This window comes from Mauremys reevesii, linkage group 7 (genome assembly GCF_016161935.1).
Source record: "Mauremys reevesii isolate NIE-2019 linkage group 7, ASM1616193v1, whole genome shotgun sequence".
Classification (NCBI taxonomy): domain Eukaryota; kingdom Metazoa; phylum Chordata; order Testudines; family Geoemydidae; genus Mauremys; species Mauremys reevesii.
The window spans coordinates 70,002,943-70,029,207 of record NC_052629.1 but is presented as its reverse complement, the minus strand read 5'-3'; the positions used below and the strand labels follow the sequence as shown (position 1 = coordinate 70,029,207).

Sequence of the window (26,265 nt, the reverse complement as noted above, 5' to 3'; positions counted from 1 at the left end):
ACAGTGAATCAGTGGCAGGAGCAGAGAACTATGCTTAAAGGAAGGGGCGAGGCCAAAGGACACAGGTAGGGCTGATGTGACCCTAGCAGCACGCACCCCCTAGCCCCCAGTGCTCAGAACACCTGTGTAGTTGGGTAGGGTGCTCTCAGCAGGACACTGGAGACACAGTGCAAACATTCTGGGAATCGCACCCTTTATTTAACTAAACCAAGAAACTTGATGAGGGATCTTTAAATAAGAGCAGAGAGGGGGCTGGGTGCCGCACAGCAGGGCCTGCCAGGCTGCGGCCAGCCCTGCCAGAGGAGAGTCAAAGAGGCACAGGCAGCCCACTCAGGGGCCAAGAGGCACTTGTATTCGGTGCAGGGGCTCCGAGCCTGCCGCAGCTCCTCCCCTCCAAAGTGTCAGTCACAGCCGGGCTACCCCGGGGCCAGAGGGAGGCACCGGCAGGTCAGTGCACCTGCTGCTGCTGGCTGTGGGGGGGCTCTCCCAGCAGCTCTGCAGAGGGCAGCGGGTGCAGCTTCAGCGGTGGGGCTGGCGGCTGCTCCTCTTCCACCGACTGGCTCCCATAGGCACTGTCCTCCTTGAGCTCTGAAAAGCAAAGAGCCAGTATGGTGACAAGGGCCCCTCCTGTGCGCCAGCCCTAGGGAGAGGGCTGAGGCACCAGGTGCGCTCCGCTGCCCCCCAGGCCTGTCCCAGCCCTTACCTGTGCTTTGCAGCTTGTCGGCTGTCTCCGCTTTGCGAAGCATCCTCACTCCCTCGCTGAGCCCCATGGAGTCCAGTGCCTCCAGCAAGCCCCCCAGGCTGCCACCAGCGAGCTGGGGAGAGAAGGAAGTGAGAGCGTGCTCGGCAAGGGGCCAAGGAGAGGAGGGGGGTTCCCTGCAGGGGGGACTCACCTCGTAACTGAGCAGGAGGCTCCCGCTGGGGGAGGCCGTGTCCTTGTACGTCTCCACTAGGCTGCGCAGGCCGAGTCTCTGGGCCAGCTCAGTCCAGTCTGAGCCGCTGCGGTCCTGATTCAGTAACTGCTCCAGGCCCTGCAGGGTGTTGCTGTCGAGTGACAGGATGGTCCCTAGATGGGGGAAAACACATCAGCCCATCGATGGGCCCAGCCCTGCCCAGTCACCGCCCCAGAGACGGGCTGTCACTGCCATCCCAGCACGCTCAGCCCTCAGAAGGGAGGGGTGTGACTAGGGGGACCCCTGCTCACCTGGCCTGGGGGCAGCAGGCTGCTCCGACTCTGGGCCCTGCAGCGAGGCACGCAGCAAGATCTCCCGCACCTGGGAGAGAGACATACAAGATGTCTGAGCCGTATCCCGAGAGCATCCCCACAGCCTGTTCCCCTCATTCCCTCACTGGTTTCACAAGTGCAGGCCGGGCTCCCCCAGCAGAGCCGGGGCTCCCAGCACTCCCCAGAGAACATGCAAGGAGTGGGGAAGAGCAGGGGCAGGGAGTGAGCCCACACGCTGCTGCTCTGCTGGCCCCTGACAGCACCACAGGCCCAGGAGAAGCTCCTGGGACCCCACCCTGCCAGAGCTGCAGGTTCAAGGAACTGCAGTACAGAGGAGCCTGGAGGGCAAACACTCCTCTCCCCACCACCAGCCCAAGGCTGCCACGGGAACCAAGGGCTGAGCAGGGCCCCCAGGCGGCCTGGGCAACAGAAACACCCAATACTAGACAGGATGCAGGTCCAGCCTTCAGGGTGGGAAGCAGCCACTGGCTGCGGGGCCAGCATTCCTGCACTGGCCCTTACAGAGCCCAACACCCGCCTTGAAGCCTGGCACTGGCCTCACCAGACCTCTGGTCAGACCAGCCCCCAGAGCCCCACACCCAGCATCTCATCCCATAGCGAGCCCCGCATCCCAGGAGTGACTCTGGGACTCCACCCCACACAGCACCGTGGTGCCAACACCTGCCACAGAAGAGCAAAACATTTGTCCTTTAGCTTCTTTTGATGGGATTCAGCAGCTGGAGAGATGGCAGAGCTGCCAGACTCACGTGCCCAACCAACGCTCTGGGACCCAACGCTCCCTCCCAGGGCAGCTCCCTCCTCAGAGCCAACCCACGCTCTTGGGACTCCAGTTCCTTTGGTTTAACCCCGATGCTCTGTACCTTGTGGCTCCTGGTTAAGTCAAGCGGTGTGTGTCTCCGGCGCTGCTTTGTACCCCGGGTGCCAGGCTCCCTGCTTCTGTGCTCAGCAGCGCTACTGGTATCTGTGTGCTCTGTATCTGACTCTCCCAGCTCCATGCCTGCCTCCTGATCCTCAGGCCCACTGTCCATGTCGCTGCTGGCTTCAGACGAGGACGACCTCACCGGCTCATCGTTCTCACAGAGGACGTCCCCTCCTGGGGACAAAGCGAGGTCAGAGCCCAGACAGCACGGTACCCGGAAGAGGGTCTGGCCCCTCCCACCTGCCCGGGCTGCGGCTGGCTCAGATCCCAGCACTCACACCTCTTTCAAGTCGCCTGTCTCCATTGTGGGGCAGGGATTCAGTCCAGGGAGGGTTGTTCACATGCACTCCCCAGTGCCCCTGTTAGCCAGCCTGGATTTGCAGGCTTCGGCTTCCATTTCACATCCCTCTCCTTGGGCCAGGATTCAGGGCAACTGGCCTGGCCCAGCATATGCAGAGGAAGGAGGTTACAGCATCGCGATCTCACTCGCCCCAGAGGCCATCCCCAGCCTGGCCAGCAGAGCGCCCTCTGCTGGAGTTATCACTTCTGTCTGTACCTCAGCTGGTCTCCATCTGCCACCTCCCACTGGCTGGGCCAGTACCACAAGCAGAGAGCCCACCCGTTAGCCCTGTCCCCTCCTCTGGAGACCAGTCTTGGTGGGAGGGACAGACACTGGGGCACCCGGAAAGAGCCTGCCTCCTTATGCTGAGAAGCACCTAGCACAGCTCCTGGTGCTACAGGTCTAGCAGGCAACAGCAAGGGCTGTTGGGATTGTCAGCCCCAGGGGAGCAGAGAGGAGCTACCTGCTTTGATGAGCATTTTGGTGAGGATGGGGGAGCCCAGGCCTGCAGCCAGGTGCAGAGGGGTGTTTCCAGCAAACGTCCGAGCATTGACATCAGCTCCCAGCTAGAGAGAAATGCAAGAGCCAATGAGGAACAGGCAGCAGCAACGCACCGAGAAGAGACGCAGCCCCTGCATGCTGGTCGCTGCACCATGGGGGAAATGCAGACTGCCAGTCTCAGCAGTGGCAGTGTGCTCTCTGGGCAGCAGAGAGCCCAGGGACAGGCACGAGCCCTGCCCCACACAGCAGGGCCAGGCAGCCACATGCCCCACAGGCAGGCCTCCTGGCACCCCAGCCTGTGTGCTGCAACCACATACAGGCTCTAAGGGAAACCAACCAAGCCAGTATGAGATGGTCAGGGGCAATTCTGAACCCCCTGCCCAATCCCACACCAACCCGATGGGCCCCCCTGAAGCTCGACCAAGGAACCTGCCACTCCCGTCCCAAGAGCCCAGCCCCGAGGCAGACCAGAGCGGGGAACCTTGACCCCCGCTCCCTCCCCCCCCCACACACACTCCCGGACACCCTGGATCCGGAGGGCTCCCTGCCCTGTACCTTCTTCACCAGGTGGCCGGCCACGTTGAGGTTCTCCATCTCCACGGCCAGGTGCAGAGGCGTCCGGCCGCCCTGCCGCTCCATGGCATTCACATCCGCTCCCATCCTCACCAGCAGGTCCAGGCAGGCCAGGCTCTTCACCCTCACAGCCAGGTGCACGGGGAGTAGGCCTGGAACATGGAGCAAGTTTTAGCCCCAGCGGAGGGCTGTCACCCCCTCAATTCACCCCACAAGGAGGATGTGTTCCCCCAGCTCCACCTGGAGCCCCAGCAGGGCAAGCTTCCCCCAGCCCTGCCCTGCAGGGGAGTTCAGACTCTGGCCCACGCTGGCAAGGGCCTTTAGCGACGCAGATACATGGCCACCAAGGGCTTGGAGGCTCATGTACCAGGGCAGGTGACTTCTGCGAGGTGGTGGTGGTGGGGGGCTACAGGGACCCTCCCTGTCTCATTTCACAAAGGCCACTAAGCCTGGGTTTGAACTAGTGACCTACAGATTACAGGCCAGCTTTGGGGCTTCCAGCCCTTTCTTGGAAGTCTGGCCCATAGGGAGGCAGAGCCCTGCTGAGAGCCAGTCTGCCCTTGGTTCAGTATCATCCCATCCCCGAGCTCTCCCTGCCTGGGGTCCCCTCTCACCATGGTAATTGGGTGTGCTGAGCAGACAGGGGGTGGCGGAGCCCAGGTGCCCCAGCAGCGTCCTCAGCATGGCCTCGTCACCCGTCTGGAGCGCCAGGTGCAGCAGTGAGTTGCCATAGCGATCCAGCAGCGTGGGGTCCGCATGGGCCTGCAGCAGTAACCCCACCACCTGGTGCTGCTTGGTGATCACTGCCAGGTGCAAGGGAGTCTGGGAGGGAAACAGGAGACAGCCAGCTCACCGGGGGGCCAAGAGCCAGTGGGATACTCTCAAACCGACAGCCCCACTCTCTTTGCTCTCACAGCAGGAGCCCCCAACCTTCCCACCACACTGGCACCTTCCAGACACACCAACAACGCGGCCTAATCTCCCTCTGGCGAGCGGGGAGTTCTGCATCTCAACTCGGGATACGTGGTTTACAGACCAAGGAGCCTGCCTACCGTGGGGGACACACCCAGAGGCAGCCAGCTGGAGCTGGAGGAAGGGCTCCCGGCACTGGCAAACCAGGCCTCTGGCGGGATCTGGTATGGCCTGGGCAGCTTGGGGTCATGCTCTGCGAGCAGAGGGACAGGAAGAGGATGGCTCCAGCTAGAGGATCACAACTGTCCATCAGCCAGAGAAAGGCAGGAATCCTGGAAGATGCCTCAGGCAGCACAGGTGGGGCCCCAGGGAGCGGATGGGGGTCACTGTACCTGCTGCAAGTGGTTGGCCACATTGATGATCTGCTGGTTGGGGATGCTGAGGACAACCTGGATCAGCTGCTCAATCACAGTCGTCTGCTCGTGGATGATGGCGAGATGCAAAGGCCTGCAGGCAAGGAGGGGATGGCGAGCTCAGAGCAGCATTTCAGCGGCCGTTCACTGCAATGAGCCGGCACTGTGCTGTCCAGTCCGGCTGCATGCCCCCTCTCCAGGCCCCATGCGGGCCTCAGCCCCAAACTCCCTTCCCGTTCTCCCTCCATTCTGGCCTTCCCAGCAGATCCCTGCTCCCAGTGACCATCAGTGTGAGGCTGCACAGGGTCCTCCACTCTATGGAGCCCTGAGCCACCATCCATGGCCTTACCCAACTCCAGGGGGGAATGAATTCCACATGATCTGGCCCCATGCCCTGCATGGAAGGAGCTTTGGCTTCCTGGGCCAAAAAGGAAGCTGGCTCGAGGCTACGGAGCAACGCGGAGCCGCTGGAGAGAGACATCTGCTCCTGAGGGAGAGGGAGCTAGCTGGCTCAGCCTAGACCCCACGTGCCAGAGCAGGGCTCTGTGGAGTCCTGGCCAGAGCTGGGTCTGCCCATCCCCAGGGAGCAGGGTCCATTTGGGAGTCTCCAGGGGTGGAGTGGAAAGGATCGTGCAAAAGCTGTAAGAGCACAGATCCAGCACAAGCCCCCCCCGCCAAAACCGGAGCCCTTCACAGCTGGCACTGTCCTCAAACCCCCACCCCCGTTCCCCGAGGACTCACGTGTCTCCGTTCTCATCCTGGGATGCGGCCAGGTGCCGCTGCACGGCCAGCAGCATGCGTGGGTCAGCAGTGACCGAGTAGTTCAGCAGGGCATGGGCGCTGCGCTGAGCCAGAGCCAGCATCCTCATGCTGCAGAGCTGGGCTGGAAAGCAAAGCTGAGAATTGGCCCCTGGACAGACAGCTCAGGGACCAACAAGATCCACCACCTAACTGGAATTGCCAGTCCTCCATTCTGCCAACAGCCTGTGAATGCCCCCACCCCACCACACACACTGTGCCTCAGACCCCTCTTTCAACCCAGCCCGGGGATCAGCCCTTCCCTCGCCGTCTCCCCACCCACCATACCGTGGTAATGCAACTCCTGACGGTGGCTCTCCTCTGGCGGACTGGGCTGCTTCCCAGTCTCCCCAGGCAGGTGCTTGCCATCCCCCTCCTCTTCCATGTTGGTGGCCCTGGTCATCTGCACCCCCCCTTGGTAGCCGCCCACGGGGTGGGGGCCAGACGAGTAGATGTTGTTGTAAGTCAGCCCCGAGGAGTATGGATAGTTTAGATTCCCGCCTGCGGACCAAGAGGGAAAGAGCTGTGACAAAGGCAGGATCTGGGGGAATGCCAGCTCCCCCACACCCCATATTGCTGCTGCTGGCTCTGAGGCAGATCAGGAGGGTTGGGGTCTCCCAGGCCAGCCTGGGATGAGTAACTTGCCCTGCCATAGCTCCCCACAGTGGGGAACAGCTCAACTCACCTCCGCCAGAGCCAAAGCCACTGCTTCCCCCGCCGGCCCCTCCCATGTGCGAGCCCCCACCAAAGTGCTGGGGGAACTGAGGCAGCACCTTCTTCCGCTTCCTCTCCACCTCCTCCTTATCTGCAAGCAAGACACATGGGGGAGGATCAGAGTCAGGACCCAGCCTGACCTGTGCTGGGACAGCACTTTCCTGGCAGCCGCAGGCTCCTTCTTGGGGCTCACTGCAAGCAGACAGTGGCTCCGAGCTGAGTCAAGTCAACCTGGAGAGCCCTGCACCGAGCACCACTCACCTTCCACCACTGGATAGTAGGTAAACTGCTTGGAGTCGCTCACGTCCCCCCCACGTTTCCGCTTCAGCTGCAAGAAGACAGTGACGGGGCGGTCGATCTTGGGCTTGTGGTAGGGCGGAGTGCGGAAGACGATGGCATACTGCAGGCAACCCAGGAGAGGGAGTTATGCACTGGTGCCACATTCACAGCCCCACACTCCCCATAGCAAACCCTGCAGTACAGCCTGGCCACCCCTAGGATCCCACCACCCTGGCAATAGCGCATCCCCAGCCCAGCAGGCAGAACCGGGTGCCGTCCATGCCAAAACCGTCATGCCACTCGGGTGGCACAGGGCCCTTCCCCCACTCTCCACCCATACAGCAGTCCTGCCCCCCTCCTGCCCACTGCACCTGCTTGTGAACATCCGTAGGGGAGAAGTCCCCGAAGGCCTGCCAGCCATTCTCATCATCCTCGTAGAACCGCACCTCAATGTCATCTGTGGGGGACAGCGGGGCAGTTACCATGGGGGCTCCGGCAGCGCCCAGTCTGCTTGACCCCTCCCACACAGCGCAAGGGCCCTGCTTCCTTCTCCTCTCCCACAGCTGCCTTAGAACCAGCCACTATCCTTATCCTCCTCTGTCTCCCCAAGCGTGAGGCACAACACGGCCCTGACCCCAAACACCAGCCCCAGAGCAACAAGCTTCGGCAAGGATGAACGAAAATGGCTCCAAGTAACGCAGGTCTTAGAGACGTGGTGCTCACAGGGGCACGGGGCAGAGGTATGCCCGTCGTGGGGTTATGTTAAACAACAACATGATTCAGATGGGCTTTCTCCTTACAACCCAATCCATCTCAGGCGGCACCCCCTACTCCCCAGAAGGCCAGGCCAGAGACACATGTATCTTCCCCCACTGCCTCTGCCTCCAGCTTCTCTCAGTTCACCCCCCACCACCAACCTGGCCATTGAACCAAGACTCAGCCTGCTGTCCAGCCAGTCTGACTCCAAAAGAGGCTTACCCAGATGGGAAGGAGGGAGTTCCTGCTAACCCTCAGAGCATCCTACCGAAACACGGGGTGCTGAGAGACCCTGAGACCCCACATGACAACTTGCTCTCCCCCCCTCCCCGCCCCCAAGGAGCAGCACATAAGCACGCCCAGGTGGGTTTTGGAGGGGAATGACAGTAAAAGACCCAACTGGCTGCTGGCAGGCTCCTTACCTTTCTGAACTTTATCGCACAGCAAGTAGACCTCGTCCCCTCCCCGCACCGAGCCAGCTGTCTTATCCATCCGGGAGATCTTCAGGTTGGAAGCCCCAGGTGACTCTGTGGAGCAGGAAAGCATTAGAGCTCAGCCACAGAGGCACTGCCCAGTACTGGGGATGCACGGCAGTAACGCAGTGGGGAGGGGTGGGAACAGGGAGAGAATGTCAGGAAAATCTCCCAAGAGTCACACATGAGTCATGGCAAAGTCCCTGATCTGTGACTCATTCGCCATCCTCCCTTCTCCCAGCATGCCCCACAGGGCAGCTCCTTGCTCCTGGCAGGGGTGATGGTGAGAACAGGCACCCACTTGCCACAATCGAGCCCACCGACTGGCAACACAGCCCAGGAGAAATACCCCTTAGCTCACATCAGTGGGTTCAGGGGAAACGTCCCATCAAGCTGCCAAATGAGGGTTCCCAACAAGGACACACCCTTCCCCGGCTGCCACCCCATGGGCAAGTTCAGGGCCCAGCAAGGATGTGCCCTGAGGAAGCCACATCTCCTGCTGGCCACTCCCTGCATTGTGAGAGGGGAGCTGGGTTGAGCAGAGCCCACAATGAGTTCTGGGCCAAGGGGGTTCCAGGTACATGTGCAGCATCTTTCCCTTCAGGAGGCGCTGGGCACGTTAAATCCGCTGCGGCTCGGAGCAACAGCAGGTGCCATTGGGTCTGGCCAGTGCCTGCACTTACTGCTGTCATGGATCGGGTCAGAGATGACAGGGTTCAGGGGCAGTGTGAAGTTCCCGTTGCTGTCACGGAGGTAGGCGGTGAAACGGAGGCGCACAATGCTCAGGTCCATCACCTTCTTCAACTCCTTTGCCTCCACCTCAATCTCCCGCAGCTCAGACTCTGCACGAGAGAGGGAGCAGAAGTCTGGGTTACAGACTGCCTGGCAACGGGAAAGGACTCTGGCTCAGAGCTCCCAGAGCCCTCCCTTCCCAACACCAGCACACAGCCTACACCAGTGCATCCCTCCTGCAGGCTGTATCAGCCCACCGCCAAGTCTATGCAGCTCCCCTGCAGACTGTGCAAGAGGTCAGGCCCACTCCAGATCCCCAGAGTCACTAGACCCTCTACAACCCATGTCTAGGTCCCCCCACCTTGATTCCATGGCCCTTCCCTCCTAGCAACATACGACAGACCCATGCCCACACACCCACTCCCCACCAATTCGGCTCTCAGACCTACTGGGCACCCTTCCTTGCTGCTGTGCCCAGAGCACCTGGCTCCACCATGGAAGAGCCCTCACCTGTCAGCGCCTGATTTCTATTGCGTATCTTCTGCTGCTTCAACTTGTCCTTCATGATCTCCATCATGTTCTTCTTGGTCACGTGGAGCACCCCAAGGTTGTTGAATCTGAGAGAGAGAAGCCCAAGGCCCAATCAGAGAGCGAGCACAGGAGAGTGGGGAAGAACGTAAGAACAGCCATACTGGGTCAGACCAAGGGTCCATCCAGCCTAGCATCCTGTCTACCGACAGTGGCCAATGCCAGGTGCCTTAGAGGGAGTGAACCTAACAGCTAATGATCAAGTGATCTCTCCCCTGCCATCCATCTCCACACTCTGACAAACAGAAGCTAGGGACACCATTCCTTACCCATCCTGGCTAACAGCCATTAATGGACTTAACCTCCATGAATTTCTCTCGTTCTCTTTTAAACCCTGTTATAGTCCGAGCCTTCACAACCTCCTCAGGCAAGGAGTTCCACAGGTTGACTGTGAGCTGTCTGCTCACCAGCTATAGCAGGAGGGGAGAGAGGTGGATGCCAGTCACTGAAACAAAGCTAAAGACAAAAGGGAGAGAAAGCACTGGGTAGCCAGTGGGTTCAGGGCAGGGTGGAAGATTTAGGGAGCAAGGAGTTGGCTATTTAAGGAAGCCTTGATGCAGAAGACATCCACAGCAGTTGGGAAAGGGTCAGTCTAATGCCGATGCACAGACCGTGGCATTCTAGGGAAAGGCCAGACGGTCAGTAGCTTTACCTGGTGTGGAGATTAGACATGCAGGCCTGAGAGTGACACTCCTGGCAAGTATGAGGACACAGCACTGATTTTGGGGGGTGGGGATGCAGATCGAGTCAGGCAAAGGTATCTGAATCTAACCAGCACTAGCCTGCTGCAGGTCTAACTGTCCGTGTCCAATCCACTAATATGCTTTGATCTAGTCCTGATTCAAAGAGGAGCAGATCAAAGCACTCTAAGAAATGTTAACGTGTGTCAACAGGGCACAGGCTAGTGCAAGTAGACTGCAGACAAGCCATGAGCTGGATTTTTAATGAAAGTTACTAGGGCTAGAGACCAATAAGCTTAATGTCCAGGAGAACCACACATATAGCCCTTGCCTCGGCCTAGCTATGAGGAAAGACTCTGTAGAAGAGATCACACACCTTCCTGAGAACCTCACCGTTTTTACAGGACTTTCACTAGTGCCTTGTGATTCACCTGCTGTTCAAAACAGAACTGCTGTCCTCAGAGAAAGAGTTGTCCCTCCCCGACAGGGGTGGGTTTCTTGCGCATTAGTTCACTCTTTCACGGTGTCCCCCACTTGCTACAGCCAGCTATGAGCTCTGCCTGCTTCGGCAATGGCACAAGACTTGCCAGGGAGTTTCACGCAACGGATTAGCAGATAAGCCCTTTCCACGTGGGCTAGGCATTTGTGAACGTGGACAAGGCACTGGCTAGAAAGCAGAGGGCTGGGGCTCAAGGGCTGCCTAGTGCAAAGCATGAGAAGTGAAGTCCATGGAATACATTACTGTCTGCTAGCCATCAGGACACCTGCAGAGGATGCCAAGCTAAGAGCCAGAGGAGATCCCATAGGGATGGAGCGGTGCAGAGGACAGTTGCTCTATCTGCTCAGCACATCAGAGTAACACTAACACCACCCGGTACCCACTCAGTCACAGACCGGCCTCTGGCCAGGTGCCCAAGCAACCCTTCCCCAGTCCTAGGCACCAGTACGTACTGTGCCGTCATGTCCTTAGGTCCCACGGTCACGATGCAATTGCCAGCCTCGTTGCACTGCTTCCCCACCAGGCTGTGAGCATGCACTCGCGGAGGGTCACTGTGGGTCACCAAGTCTACCTCGATCCGCGCCACACCTCCGTAGTTGCAGATCTGATGGGAGAAGGGGGGTGAGAGGAGGCCAGAACGTTTCTCCCTGGCAGGCGTGGGAGAGTGGTGCACAGGCTGCAACCTCCACCCCCCTCCCCATGGCATTCTATCCCTGGGGTGACCACCCTGCTCTGTTGCAGCACTGCCTCTGCTGACGGCTCCCCTGGGGCCACACTCCCCCTCAACTTCTCCCCGAACTCTTGCAAGCCCCTCGGGGCAGGAACAAGTCCTGTCCTCAGCACCACGAACATACAGGGCTTTATTAATATCTCCATGGAGACTCACATGCCTCCTCAAGTCCCCAGAGCAGTCACCTCTGCACATGCAGACAAGGTGCTGCAGGTAACCCCAGGTACCCACAGCCGTGCAGAGCAGCACCATCTCCTGCATGCATGACAGTCACCTTGACAGTGGGGTAAGTCTTGCGTCCCTTCTCGCTGGATGCTCCAGGCAGCCCACCATGTGAGGGGCCTTCACAGCCGTACCGGAACCGGAACCCGCGCTGCAGAACCAGAACATCAGGTCACTGCACTGCAGAGCCACTCAGCCAAAGAGCCCCAACACACTGGGCAATCAGGGGAAAAACCTGAATTTCATGCTGCAGACAGTTGAGTTACCAACCTAATACACACATTACTGACCACTGGGGGGACTGAGTGACAGCACTGGCCAGGGAAACTCGCAGCTACTCCCACCCAGGTTCTTCTAGCAAGGGGCGCTGTGGGGAACAAGTGAGGAGATGCTGCCTGTGGGGAGCTCACAGCTACCCAGTGAGAGATGGTCTACAGAGTCCTCACCTGTTTTGGCTGCTCGATGATGATGAGATACGGACCTTCGGCTGGAGAAGAGAAAGAAAAGACACCAAGTGAAAAATGCGTTTGTCTACATGTGGGTGCCAACGGTTTAAAACCCACCGACAGTGGCCGAAAGGGAGAGGAAAGAGGGGGAGGCAGGGTCAATGCTGGAGGTGAAGTCAGTTCACCTGTGTGCTATAGCAGAGCCAGGAAGGGGTCTCATAGCATCTGTGAGATAACAGTGTTTCTGGAAGCAGCATTAATGGGGGGTAAGAGCCATGCTGAGGAGGGAAGGAGACAGATCAGGCCTTCCCACTCACAAGAGACCTAAGATCACATAGGGAGGGATGGGGACCCCCGGGAACTGATTGCAGGCTGACCCCATGAGTGAGATTGCAGCCAGCCACGTACAGCAGGCTCCCCACAGCTGAGTGGGGAATTCCTGCCGCTCCCAGCAGAATTCACACCCCGTCACTCTGACCCAAGATCCTGGTCAGCCCAAGAAACGATTTGATGTGAGCCAGCTTCTCGGGAATTCCCCTCTCCCTGTGCTCCTTGCGCTCTGTCTTGGGTGAGGCGCCTGGAATGAGGCAGCTCCCTGACACACACGCACACCCCCTGCCGCCGCCCTAAGCGAGCGCTGGGCCAGGACCTTACCCGTCTCCATCAGCGGCTCCTTCTGCTCCATCATGTGGGAGCTGAAATGGAAGTCATCATAGTCGATCCCATCCAGGCACTTCATGGAGAAGGAGAGGGAGAGAGCAGAGACTGAGACCCTGCTAGCACCTAGGGTGCAGGGTGCACCCCCCCCCATGGCAGAACAAGAGGGGGGACCCCCTCCCATGAGCAAGGCACAGAAGTGACACCCCCAACCCAGATGCAGCCCATCTGAGGGCCACACCCCAATACCCACCCCAGAGCCAGCCAAAGCGAGACCCTCCCCCCAAGCCCCAGCGCCCCAACCCAGAGCCGACCCAGGTGGGACCCTCCCCCCAGAGCCGACCCAAGTGAGACCCTCTCCCGAGGCCCCCCACCCCACCCCACCCAGAGCGGGCCCAAGCGGGACCCCCAGGGCTGAACCGCCCCAGCGCGGAGGGGAGGCGGCCGGGACTCACCGCGTTGTAGGGCTCGTCCATGGCGGAGCCGGGCTGCACTGCGGGGCCTGGGCCGGGCCTGCGAGAGAGGCGAGCGCTGAGCGGGCCGGCGGGGAACGGGGGGGCAGGAAAGTTGGGGCCGCGCCGCCCGGAAAGTCCCTAGAAATCCAGCCCGGGGCTGGAAATGACGGGCCCGCGCGTCACCGGTCCGCCGGCCCGCCCCCGCCCTGCAGGCCCTCCCCGGCAGCTCCCGGTGCCCCGGCCGGGCTGACCCCGGCTAACTCCCCCCGCCCCGCGGGGCCCCTCCCCCGGCAGCTCCCGGTGCCCCGGCCGGGCTGACCCCGGCTAACTCCCCCCGCCCCGCGGGGCCCCTCCCCCGGCAGCTCCCGGTGCCCCGACCCGGGCTAACTCTCCCCGCCCCGCGGGGCCCCCTCCAGCTGCCCCCTGGTGACCCGCTAACTCCCCCCGCCCTGCGGGGCCAATCCCCTGACCATTCCCAGGCCCCCACTAACTCCCTCTTCCCCCCAACCAGACCCATGGCGCCCGCTGGACTCCCCACTGCCCAGCCCATGGAGCCACTACCCCTGGCACTCCTGGCCCCCCAGCCAGGCCCCCTTGTCCTGTGCCCACTAACACCCTCTGCCCCCCTCCCCCCGCCAGACCACTGGACTCCTCACTGCCTGTCCCTGCTCCTGCCAACTCCTCCTACCCAGACCCCAACACCTCCCAAACTCCTCCCAACCCCCAACCACCCTGCTAACTTCCCCACTCCTCAGCCAGAAAGGCTCCCTCCACACCCCCTATACACACATGCCCCCAGACTCCCCACACATACACCCCAACTCTTCCTACACCACATATACTAACCCCTGCGCACACACAGACTCCTCTGACCCCAACACACACGCTGCCCTAAAACTCTTTCCCCCGACGCACAAAAATGCACCATTTCCTGACTCCTCGCACCCGGCCCTATTCACAACATGCTGCAACTCACCCCTCCACTTACCCCTCACCCCACATACACACCGAACGCCACTCCACTGTTTACACTGTCCACACACTGACTCTCCTCCACGCACAATCTGAGCCCCTGCATGCGCACACACACTCCCTACCTTAGTCGCGTGCTAGTCCGGAACATTGACTCCTCTGCACACATCCCAGAGTCTGTGAACACCTCCACACACACACAGTCTGAGCCCCTCCACACACACACACACACCCCTTAGTCAGGTGCCAGTCCAAAGGAGTAGCCAGCTTGCTGCAATGCTTGCTGTGTGACCCCAGGAGGTGGTGCTGGGGAGAGCTATGCAAACCATTTCCTACCCTTCTGAAACAGAGGGAGTTTTCACCTCGAGCACAAGAGATTCACAATCAGTCAGTCACTCCAAGGGCTCTGCAGAGAGACAGAGATGGGGTTGGCCCTGCCCTAGGCCGGAAACTCCGGCAGGCTGCCTGCTTTCCCCACTGCCAACTCTCGCTTCTGCTCTGAGTAGCTATCCCAGCACCAGGCTCTGCTGGAGAGTCCAGCAAAGATTCCATGGCCCTTTCTATAGCGACATGGGTTTGCCCCTGCCTCCTCCACCTAAGTCCCCTCTTTCCTCCTGCTGGTGTGCAGCGTGCTATGTTCCAGCTGGCAGACCCCTCCATCCCAGAGGTGGCTGCATTTCAGAGGTGGTGAGCTTGTCAAGTGTTTTGGGATCCTTGGAGATGAAAGGCAACAGGGATAACACCTTCTGATGCCAAGCTACATCCAACTCCACAGGTCCCTTCCCCATGAACTGCCCCTCCAAAGACAGAAACCTTTGTAAGGCAACGCAACACCAGACTGCAAAGAACACATCTCAGACCAGCCCGGTGTACATGCAACTGACTTTGAGCTCAAGGGGGGAGGAGGGGAGGTGCAGCTCAAATCTTCTCCCACCTCCCCGAGATCTGCTGTCAGTAGCTTCACATGGATAGAACACCCTCTGTGCTCAGAGCTAACTGGCACTGCTCCCCCTCCCCAAAAAGTGGCCTTGCTCCAGAGCCACTCACCCACAGCCCCATCCTTCGCACCACTGCCACTGTCCCCCCTCACCCCACTCTAAGCACTGAAACAGTCCACCACTGCCAGTCCTCTTTCAAGCAAGGTCCTGGTCGTCCTCCCACTTCAGACACGACACCCTTGACAGCTCCTGATTCCCCCTCCACTCACAGAGGGCTGAAGGATAACTCCCAACACCAATTGCTGCCTCCTATTCCCCCATCCGGGGATCTGAGCACAGATCTCCGCAGCTCCTCGCCCCCAACCCTCAAGCGCTGATGTTCTGACCCAGCCAGACGCCCAGAGAACAATGCGGGGAGGCCGTACTTTCCCATCTCGCTCCACGCTCCAGATATAGCAGCAGAATGGCTTCTGCGGGGATGCGCCCAGCCTGCAGTGAGGTCCCTCTCCCTCTGGGAAGCAAGCACTCAGCCCCTGCTACAGAACTGGATAGTTGGAGTTGAGACACTCAGAACTGGTCACATCTAAACCAGCCATGGAGGAGGGAGTGTTAACAGCAAGTCAGTGCTGCTGAAGAGTGCAGGGCTGAAAACAGAAGGTTTCAGTCTAAACCTAGAATAGGTACAGCCGGAGCAGCAGTGGGGCAAACTTCCCCCACACCCTGTGCCAGTGAGTCTCCCCTCCCTCAGCAGGGTGGGGAAAGAGTTTGTCTCTATGGCCCGCTCAGCCCTTGGCTTCTGCTGCCACTGCTAGCCACAGGGCTCAAGTCCTGCCCATGGGACAGAAACCATCAGAGATGTGAACGGCCAGAAAGTGGTACTACGGATGTGGGCCAGTATCAAAGTGGAGCCCTCAGCACCATCTAGTCCTTTTCCAGATTGGTTTCTCCCCACCATTCAGCAATAGCGGCATGTTTCTGATTCTTCAGTGCTCTCATACCATGAATTTCTGAATCACTGGCTGCTGGCAGGTCTCACTCTGGGGATTTTGGGTGTGTGGGGGAGAGTGAGGGGAAGGAAGGGGATTGCACAGTCAATGACTCATTTTCTTCAGAAGTCAAAGGGAGGAAAAACTTTTCAAGGAGATTTTCCCTCTGTTCAAGGTCTAACCACAGGCTGCCCTGCATGCATGGCCACGGTGGGGCCCTGCAGCTGCATTTCACTCCTGAGTCTACATGCCTTGCCAAACTCTTCCACAGTCCAACCAGCTAGTCTTGTCGCATGGAAGCACTACAAAGAGATGCTGTTAAATGGGGAGGGGAGCTCTGTAGAAACCTCTGGGGATGCAATTAGGAGTCTGAGAAGGATCAGGGAGGGCTATTTGGCTGCAGGCAGACTCCAGCATCACAAAGCAAGCCTAGGACTCAGCCATTGCTCAACAGCAGCTTGTGAACAGAGCATGGACAGCATGTTATGGCACCCCCTCATCTTGCTCTGGAATTGGGGGAGACAATCTCCAGCAAGTCAGATCTAGACCAGCCCATCACAACAGGCTTGACTGCCTGATCCATAGACCCTTTCTGCTAGGCTGTCTGCACTCTATGGACATTAAAGGATTGCTGACATTTTCATAAAGGATAGTGGGTGGGTTGCACCAATGTCCTTTCCCCCATCCGTTGTTTTATTCTAGCAGTGCATTGAGTGACGTGACTAACATCAGTCATGTGGTTGTGTGCCGTGGAGTGTTCTTTTGTAATGTTTTATCATCTACTCTAACATGGAGCAATACATGTGTGAAGGCAGGTCAAAGAAACATACCTGGCTCTTGGAGCAGAAGGTGGGGGGGGGGGGTCTGGGATGGTCCTAGATCCCCAGGGAGTTCGTTCCACAGTCTTGGGCCAACCTTGGGAAAAGTCTGGCTCCTGCACAGATGAGCTTTACCCTTATCATAGAGAGTTCCACCGTGCCAGAGGAGCCAAGCTGTCAATCACGATCTTCATCCGGCACTTTACACTCTTTTAGATACCCTGGGCCCAGGCCATGGTGCTTCTTGAAGATAAGGCCAGAGACCTTGATTTGCTATTCTACAGAAAGCAAGTGTAGGGCTACTGCACCACACCCCAGAAATGGTTGCATTTCAGTGATGCAGCTTGTGGAAGCACTTTGGGTTCCTTCAGGATGGAAGAGACTACAAAACCAGAAGACGATACGCAGCCTGGAGCAGCATCCTTTTCCATCTTGTGTTTGATGTGTCATCTCCTGTCCTTGATCCCCTAGTCTCAGCTCCCCAGACGTACACTATCTAGTTACTATCCTTTGTAAGCAATTTTCCTCCCCATCCACCCGCAAAGTGATATTTTACCTCCTGTAAGATATACATTTCGAGGCTGTGGTGAGCTCCTACGCAAGGAGAATGCAGAGAGCAAGGAGTCCAGCTACTGAGTTCTGGGTGCGATACAGGTGCCGACAGCTACAACATCAAACTTGCCAGAAGAATTTCATTTCCCTGGCCAATTTTGCATGGATAGAGCAAGCGCCTGGAGCCCCTTGGGAGAGTGAGAGCACGACAGCCACATAGCACCCTCTGCAGGATAGCTCAGCAATTGCTGTTCTGACTGTCCAAAACCAGATGGCTCCAATTAAGGGCCTGCCAGAGCCAAGTAAAGCTGATTAACTGTTTCATGCTTGCAGCTCATATAAATATGACCCAGTATCCCAGGTATTATTTTTGCAGCAGCTTCTCAACATGCTGACTCATACAGCTTATCATTTTCCAGGAGGGAGTGGAATGCATCCCATGCACGAGATGTATACTGTAAGAGCGCCCAGAGGCTACAAGCATGGATGTTTCAGAGACACACACACAGATCCATTGCTGAAGTACCCAATGTATGTGTAGAACTAGCTATTCCTCTCCTATCTGTGCATCTTATCCCTCCTCCCTATGGGGGCCTCCTCACCATTTATCTTTACTGGATGTCATATCACTGATCTCAGATCATGTCTTATTTATCAGCATCCTGCTGTATTTTCAACCTACCCTCATCTCCTGCACAGATTCACCTGGCTGGCCCTCTACTCTGTCCTCCGAAGAGTTCATGCAATAACTAACAGCAAGTACAGGGGCAGCGCAGACCCGACAGGATCCTACTTGGACACCAAGAACGACTGCGTTCAATGTTTTTCATGGGAAAGGGAAGGCTATTTATTTTATAGTAACTGGAGTTCTCTAGGATGTGTGCTCCCCATAGGTACTCACTGAGGACGAGGGTTTGAAGACCGCTGTGCCAAACATCCCTGAAATGAAGTTTCCCAATGTAGAATCATAGAATTGTAGGACTGGAAGGGACCTTGAGAGGTCATCTGATCTAGTCCCCTGCATAGAGGGACTTCCCGGGTGGCATGAGGTTTCTGGCAGAATACCAGCAGATGGATGGACTGATTCAGGTGGAATTCGGGATGAACGTGGGATGTACCCATAGGGACACTTTAATCCATATGGAATACCGTACAAGGTCCATTATAGAATCATAGAATTGTAGGACTGGAAGGGACGGCAAGAGGTCTTCTAGTTCAGTCCCCTGCATGCAAGGCAGTACTAAGTATTATAGACCAACCCTAACAGGTGTTTGTCTAACCTGCTCTTAAAACTCTCCAATGACGGAGATTCCACAACCTCCCTAGGCCAATGATTCTCAAACTTTTTTTTTCGCGGACAACTTGAAAATTGCTGAGGGTCTTGGTGGATCACTTAATGATCTTTCCAAATGTTGTTTGTACCGTTAGCTAACTATTGTAACATGCTTTGGATAACAGCACTATATAAAAAGAACTTAATAATAATGAACTTTTTTTGTTCTACAAATAAAAGCACACAATTCATATTTTAATATCAATAGTCTTAGCTTTCTAATGTGATGGATGGGTCTTCTCTCCCCCACTGCAGCAGCCCCTGAGCTGGGGCTGGGAAGAAGGGAGGGGTCTCCCCTGCCGCAGCAGCCCTGGATCTGGGGCTGAGAAGGAGGGAGTGTCTCTCAGTCTCTCCCCTGCCGCAGCAGCCCTCGAGCTGGGGCTGGGAAGAAGGGCCATCTCTCCCCGGCAGCCGCAGCCCTGGAGCTGGGGAAAGTCACCTTTTTCTCTGGCCACCACAGCCCTGCACGTCCCAAATTCCCCCCACCCCACCCCTTCTCACCCACTGTCCCATCCCACCTACCCCCCTCAAGGCTACCACCTTATCTTACATGTGTGTCTTCTCCAGGTTACAGGCACCTAATTAGTGGAGCCACGCCTGTGCGGTTCCACTAATTAGGTGGATGGCCCTTCAGTCTCTTGTGTGCGGCCGCCCAGGCATGCACCTTAGAGGGAACTAGCCACAGACCACCTGAATGGAGCTCACAGACTACTGGTGGTCCATGGCCCACAATTTGAGAACCTCTGCCTAGGCAATTTATTCCAGTGTTTAACTTCCAGAAAGTTTTTCCTAATGTCCAACCTAAACCACCCTTGCTGCAATTTAAGCTTGTTGCTTCTTGTCCTATCCTCAGAGGTTAAAGAGAACAATTTTTCTCCCTCCTCCTTGTAACAACTTTTTATGTACTAGAAAACTGTTATGTTCCCCTCAGTCTTCTCTTCTCCAGACTAAACAAACCCAATTTTTTCAATCTTCCCTCATAGGTCATGTTTTCTAGACCTTTAATAATTTTTGTTGCTCTTCTCTGGACTTTCTTCAATTTGTCTATATCTTTCCTGAAATGTGGCGCCCAGAACTGGACACAATACTCCAGTTGAGGCCTAATCAGCGCGGAGTAGAGTGGAAGAATTACTTCTTGTGTCTTGCTTACAACACTCCTGCTAATACATTCCAGAATGATGTTTGCTGGGTTTTTTTTTGTTTTGTTTTGCAATAGTGTTACACTGTTGACTCATGTTTAGCGTGTGATCCACTATGACCCCCAGATCCCTTTCCGCAGTACTTCTTCCTAGGCAGTCATTTCCCATTTCCAGCTCTACAGAAATTGAGCAACTGATTGTTCCTTCCTTAGTGGAGTACTTTGTATTTGTACCTGTTGAATTTCATCCTATTAACTTCAGACCATTCAGATTATTTTGAATTTTAATCCTATCCTCCAAAGCACTTGCAACCCCTTCCAGCTTGGTATCGTCCGCAAACATTATAAGTGTACTCTCTATGCCATTATCTAAATCACTGATGAAGATATTGAACAAAACTGGACCCAGAACTGATCCCTGTGGGACCCCACTGGATATGCCCTTCCAGCTTGACTGTGAACCACTGATAACTACTAGAGGGGAATGGTTTTCCAACCAGTTATGCACCCAGTTTATAGTAGCTCTATCTAGGTTGTACTTCCCTACTTTGTTTATGAGAAGGTCATGTAAGACAGTATCCAAAGTCTTACTAAAGTCAAGATAGACCATGTCTACTGCTTACCCCTAACCACAAGGCTTGTTACCCTGTCAAAGAAAGCTATCAGGTTGGTTTGACACAATTTGTTCTTGACAAATCCATGCTGACTGTTACTTATCACCTTCATATCATCTAGGTGTTTGCAAGGTGATTGCTAGATTGCTCCATTATCTTTCCGGGTACAGAAGTTCAGCTGACTGGTCTGTAATTCCCCAGGTTGTCCTTATTCCCCTTTTTATTGATTGGCACGATATTCGCCCTTTTCCAGTCTATTGGAATCTCTCACCCGTCTTTCAAGACTTTTCAAAGACAATCACTAATGGCTCAGATATTGCCTCTGTCATCTCCTTGAGTATTCTAGGATGCATTTGGTCAGGCCCTGGTGACTTGGAGACATATAACTTGTTTAAGTAATTTTTAACTTGTTCTTTTCCTACAAACAAGTTCATACGAGCTGCAAGCTCCCCTGCTCTCCTAGTGATTACCATTGGGAAGGCTACTTTCAGGGATAGATGGAGAAGGGAGCAGGAGGCCAATGGCTCAAATGGCAGATTCATAAGAGCCAGCAGCACTAGGTTAATGTCCCAGTTAGGAGCTGGTGCGAATACTGGAGGGAAGGTTCTGACAAGACCTCTCAGAAATCTCATGGTTGTAAGATGGGAGAATATCGAGCAGTTGTCTGTGGGAACATGGAAAGCATTGATCGCTGCCAGGTGCCCATGCAATGAGCTAATGGGTAAATCCAAAGATTTCAAGGAGAGGAGACAACTCAAGATGGCAGAAATATCAGCATCCCGTGGAGCTTTGTGGCGGTGCTGGCACCAGCTTGATAATCTCTTCCACTTCACGGCATAGCATTTTCTCATGGACGGCTTTCTGCTGTTACTGAGGATGGATTGGACTTCCTCCGAGCACTCTCTATGCTCATCACCCATCCAAACACTAGGCTGGGAGGAGGCATGAATGCTACAGAAGCTGCAGACAGTTGTTGGAGTTCCATCTCGAGCCATGAGTGGCAGAAAGAACTGGAAAGGCAGGCAGTCCACAGCACCCCTTATGCCCTCGGTTCAGCGCACGAGAAGGTGCAGGGCACAAACACTGCTAGTGATCACTCTTCTGGTCATGGGTGCATGGAGCACATGTGCAACCCTATCGCGAATACCCATAGGGACCAGCACTCAAAGAAGAATATCGTTTTACCATGAAAGTGTGGCAAGGAGAGATCCCCTGACCTGACAAAAAGGAGATGAAAGCCCTCTACCTCAGAGCAGTCAAACCCTCCCCTCACCATAGGAGCATGCAAGGGGACCGGATTACAGCTGACACTCGCTGTGCCTAAAGCATTCCCTAAATTCTCCGTCCAGTCACAGACAGAAGTTACATTTGTTCTGACAAATCCAGGCTGCCTACTTTTTAATCCTCCAATTATTTTACTTATAAATCAACAGCTTTGTTCATTGACTTATTAAAACAGTTTGTTCCATTATCTGTTCTCCCCACTACGCTCAATCCCCCTCCCACCCCAATTTCTCGGACCACTGGCTCTGGGGTTGCCTTTTCCCCATCCCCGGAACTTCACCCACCCTCCCTGTGTTTACAAGTCACCAGTGGCGTCAATACTTCTCAAGCTAGTCCCTGCAGCCCTCCAGGGTGACTCCATCCAAGCCTGCCGACTGGCATGCATTCCTGGGGACCAGGGACAGTACCTTTACTACGAGTGCTTAGCAAGTAGACAGCTCTCTCCAGATTCAAGGCATACAAGGTTACAAACAAGGAATTAACTTACAATCCTCCTGTGGGATCGGGTAGTATTAAACCCTTTCAGTGGGCAGGGAAGTCGAGGCCTTGAGCTGCCCGAGGCCACAGAGGAGCAGGTGTTGGAGCCTGTGATCTCAGCCTGGCTTTTAGAACCATGCTCGGTCTACCCTCTCTCATATCAGCCTGCTTCTTCCTTGGTTCCTCCCCTTTCCTTCTCACTCTCAGGGCTTGTCTACACTACCGCACGGGGTCAATCTAAGATACGCAACTTCAGTTACGTGAATAGCATAGCTGAAGTCGACATACTTAGATCTACTTACCGCGGTGTCTTCACTGTCGCAACTCGACAGCTGACACTCTCCCATCGACTCCACTTGCGCTTCTCGTTCTGGTGGAGTACCGGAGTCGACGGGCGAGCACTCAGCGATCGATTTATCGCATCTATACTAGACACGATAAATCAAACCCTGCTGGATCGATTGCTGCCCACCAATCCTGCGGGTAGTGTAGACAAGCCCTCAGTGCATTAAGCTCTAGTAGCTTGTCCAGCAAAGGCTGCAGCACGTTGCAATTATGAATCTCCTCCTCTGCCCTGTTGTCTAGCTGGAGTCTGTCAAACCTCTGGCACAGGCTTTACTTGTAACCATTAGTGAACCCCAACCCACTGCTCTTGGGCAGAATCACAGCCCCCTTCTCCACCCAGTCTCCCAGTGCAGAAATTCCCCAGCTTTTTCACAACCCCCCAGGAAGATGCACGGTCATTTACCCTTCCTCAGTGCAGTCACAGACCACTCTCTACCCCGATGCAGTACACTAACCAAGGCCATTGCATGAAGCCCATCTCCCTGAAACACCACCGGGGCGGGGGCAGGTCCACAAGGGGTTATTCCCTCATGGGCAGTGACTGTACTTCACTGGAGCTTGCACAGTTCTTTGGCCACAAAGGGGCTCTAGAGAAGGGAGAGCACTGAGAACTCATGTTATAAATGACGTTTCCCTCAACTCTTCCTACTTCAGCTCTGCCTCTCAGCTAATCCCTATGGCATGTGGGTGATGCATTCACCCCAAGCCCACCCGCCCACGTGTATGATCACCAGGGTTTACCACCCTCATGCCATCCCTGGAATTTATCACAGCTCTCCCTGCCCCATCCCAGGCAGCTCCTTCGTTTCCTTAGACCCAGCATCCTGCCAAGTTACCACCTGTCTAGAATTCTCCAGGACTGTTCCATTTTCAGGTCATCCACAGGATATCCCAATCCCAAATTTCAGACACTGTGAAGGGTTTGGTGGGCTGATATTCGGTAAGTTTGGGATGTTTCTCCCCACCAGCTGCCAAGGGCACTGCACGCCCCCCCGTCCAACCCTCCTGCCCCAACCAGTGTGGTTCCAGAAGCGATTCACTTGAAGAGAAAGGCGGATATTCTACCCCTTTCAAGGAGAAGGACTTCTGGCCTCAAAAACCCAGGGCAAGTCACCGGCTCAGATTCCGCCCCCTTCCAAACCACAAGCTCAGAGACCTGAGAAGCAGTCTGGCACCCCAGGCTATACTTTCAACTATTACAACATGTGATCAGAGACAAAACATAGGACCACAATTAAAGCCATGTACCAATCCATCCGCCACAGGACTGCTAAAGACAGACACCAGGTGCCTTGAAACCAGGGGAGAGACAGGAGTAGAGTCCCTCAAACCAAGCCAATCCACCTGCGGCTTCTCCAAGCTCTTCTCAATCCCAAATGCAAGCCTGCCACTGAAAGACTCAGAGAAAACTGCTTTCTAGACACCCTGCATTGTCACCCTGGCCCACCCAGGAGGGCCTGATAAGGGATCCAGGCATGCCCCAGACCTAGGGTGACACAGGACCTTCGAGTCCATTGAGATGAAAATGTCAGGAACTTCCAGAGCAAGCCCAAAAGCCACCACCACAAGATGAAGTTCTACTTCACCAGCCCAAATGACAAACACCTCCCAACAAGGCAGGACAAAGCACCGTGAGCCTCCCTGCCCCTAGGTGATCACTAGACACCTACAATCAGCCCTAGAAAGACTCTTCATAATTCACCCCATTCCACTCCTGGACCCCAATCTTGATAGCAACTGACTGGATAGGACAAATCCCCACCTCTACATGTGCAATTCTGCAAATCCTCTGCATGCAGGAACCCTTCCAGCGAGGGCAGAACTAGGGTTAGCTTGTTAGCGCACATAAAGGGGGTCCTCCACTTCTGGTGCAATTGCAATCAAAGCAGGCACATGCACCCTACCTAACCCCTCCGCTGCACAGCACAAGAGGATGCTGGCACAACGCTGTGGAGCACAAGCCTGCCTTTGCTGCCTTCCCTGCAGAGCCAACACAGCTACAGGAGGAAGATTTGTGCGCTTTTCCTTGTGCATCATTAACAGATCTGAGCACTGAACTCCAGTTAGCTAGATTTGTGCTTGTCCATCGAGACCAACAGGGCCTCACAAGTGTACTGGCAGATCCCTTTTGATACATGAGCTGGAAAGATCCCAGCATGGTTCTTAGAGCCCGAGCTGAGTTTGCAGGGCTGGCAGACAGAAAACCATTCTATCTACTTGTGAATTGACCCCATTTGGCCTGGAATCGCTAATAGAATCAATGCAGGACTCCACAATGGTGTTTCACCAGACACTGTGCAGAGCAATGTCAACACTATCAACCTCCAGCACAACAGAGCCGGCAACCCAACTCAAGGCCGGACATGGAAACAAAACCCTAGACTGTACTGCTGGGCCCCCAATCTGGTCTGTCACAGGCACTAACCAGAGGTTAACACTAGCCAATAGCTTAGCACAGTAGAACATAGAGGACACAGGCAGATCTTCAGCAATACAGGCTCGGTGAACAGAGGACTAGGCACAAAGGCCAGTGCGAACTGGGAGAGGGAGGAGCCTGCATCCAGAGTGAGGAAAGAGATGGAGAAAGAGAAATGCTTCTTACTCTGACACAGAGTGCGTGGAGAGAGAGGACTCTGGGAGGAAGCAAATTTAGCTAGAACACGGAACACACAGAGACATGACGGCTGTGGAAGTGAAAGGCAGGGCTGCCAACTAACTAGCCAGGAACGAGATAACAACAAAAGGGATTTGTTACATGCTTGGACAATAGCTGGAAATGAAGGAAAGAATCCAAAAGTAATCTGCACCCCTCCCCTCCCCAACATGCCAAACTAGTCACCTGACGCCCAAAATGCCCCCACCCCTACCCCGATGCCAAGCCAGCATCCTGATCCACTCCCACACCCCGCTCTGAACCCCAACAACCCCTCCACATACAACCCCTGCCCCATGTGCTAGGCCAGCACCCTGAGCCATCCTACCCTGACCCCTAGCACCCTTGCACCCCACCATGCAGGTACCAAATCAGCATCCTGATCCACCCCCCCCCATCCTGACCCCTAGCACACCCCCCCAAATACACAAACCCAGCCCAGGTGCCAGGCCAGCACCCTGATCCACCCTGACCCCTAGTACTCCCCCCACCATGATCCACTCCACTCTGACCCCTAGACACACACACCTGCTCCAGGTGCCAAACCAACACCCTGATCCCCCTTCTCTCCCCCCCATGCAGGTACCAAACCAGCACCCTGATCCACACTCCACCCTGACCCCCAACAACCTCTGCACACACACCTACCCCAGGCACCAGTCCAGCACCCTGACCCCCTTGCCCGGAGCCCGACCCAAGCCCCGCGGACTCACCCTCCGGCTTCAGCCGCTCCTCGTTCCAGCTGACCCAGGAAAGTCCCGTCTCTGCCCCCGCCTCCTGGGGATTCCGGAGCCCGCCTCCTGCGCCACGGGACCAGCCGGGCGGGGCCTCCCCTTCCCCGCCCCCACTCGCGTTCCGGGGTGCGCGGGCCCCCGAGCGGGGCTGCAGCTGAGCTGGGGGCCGAGCAGTGAAGCATGGAGCCCCAGGGCCGGCGTTCCCCTGGCTGCAGGGCTGCTAGGAGCACGGCTGGTTTCACGGGGAGGGGCCACTCCGGGCTTGGACTCCTGCAGCCTGAGCCAACTGCCCCTGCCTGAACTATGCCCCCTTTCCGGGAGGGAAGTGAAATTCCCTTCTCCCTGCACGGCTCGGGTGAGCAAACCTGGCGATGCCCCGCACCACTCAAGCCAGGACCAGAGTTCCGCCTCCACCCTTCCACGGCACTGGGCACAAAGGGAGCAGAACTGCAGCGTCCTCCCCAGCTCGCAGAGTGCCCCAGAGCAGG

The 26,265-nt window shown here is 56.2% G+C and overlaps 1 protein-coding gene across 2 annotated transcripts; it reads right to left on the bottom strand.

Annotated features, from left to right (window-relative positions):
• Nucleotides 1-168: 168 nt before the first annotated feature.
• NFKB2 (nuclear factor kappa B subunit 2) lies at nucleotides 169-26,265 on the bottom strand. 2 transcript variants are annotated; one of them, XM_039546560.1, is made up of 23 exons: nucleotides 25,757-26,265; nucleotides 12,934-12,991; nucleotides 12,476-12,554; nucleotides 11,822-11,862; nucleotides 11,428-11,526; nucleotides 10,876-11,027; nucleotides 9,167-9,273; nucleotides 8,608-8,766; nucleotides 7,874-7,978; nucleotides 7,067-7,152; nucleotides 6,678-6,816; nucleotides 6,388-6,507; nucleotides 5,991-6,203; nucleotides 5,646-5,787; nucleotides 4,884-4,998; nucleotides 4,194-4,401; nucleotides 3,562-3,731; nucleotides 2,969-3,071; nucleotides 2,107-2,339; nucleotides 1,205-1,274; nucleotides 894-1,066; nucleotides 704-815; nucleotides 169-588 (listed from the first exon to the last, which is right to left on the bottom strand). In XM_039546560.1, the coding sequence occupies exons 1-23, from the start codon at nucleotides 25,957-25,959 to the stop codon at nucleotides 449-451; spliced, it is 3,027 nt and encodes a 1,008-aa protein (XP_039402494.1). In that variant the 5' UTR covers nucleotides 25,960-26,265; the 3' UTR covers nucleotides 169-448. The 2 variants fall into 2 exon arrangements, with proteins under 2 accessions (XP_039402494.1, XP_039402495.1); XM_039546561.1 differs by lacking the exon at nucleotides 25,757-26,265 and adding an exon at nucleotides 14,031-14,071 and having other exon boundaries at nucleotides 449-588.

What these genes read in the sequence shown, in the direction of transcription:
- NFKB2 (XM_039546560.1), bottom strand. Translation starts at nt 25,959, where the DNA reads ATGCTTCACTGCTCGGCCCCCAGCTCAGCTGCAGCCCCGCTCGGGGGC. An exon ending in TGGACGAGCCCTACAACGCG is followed by an intron (nt 12,555 to 12,933) that starts GTGAGTCCCGGC and finishes TTCTCCATGAAG; the next exon opens with TGCCTGGATGGGATCGACTA. An exon ending in TCATCGAGCAGCCAAAACAG is followed by an intron (nt 11,527 to 11,821) that starts GTGAGGACTCTG and finishes CTGGTTCTGCAG; the next exon opens with CGCGGGTTCCGGTTCCGGTA.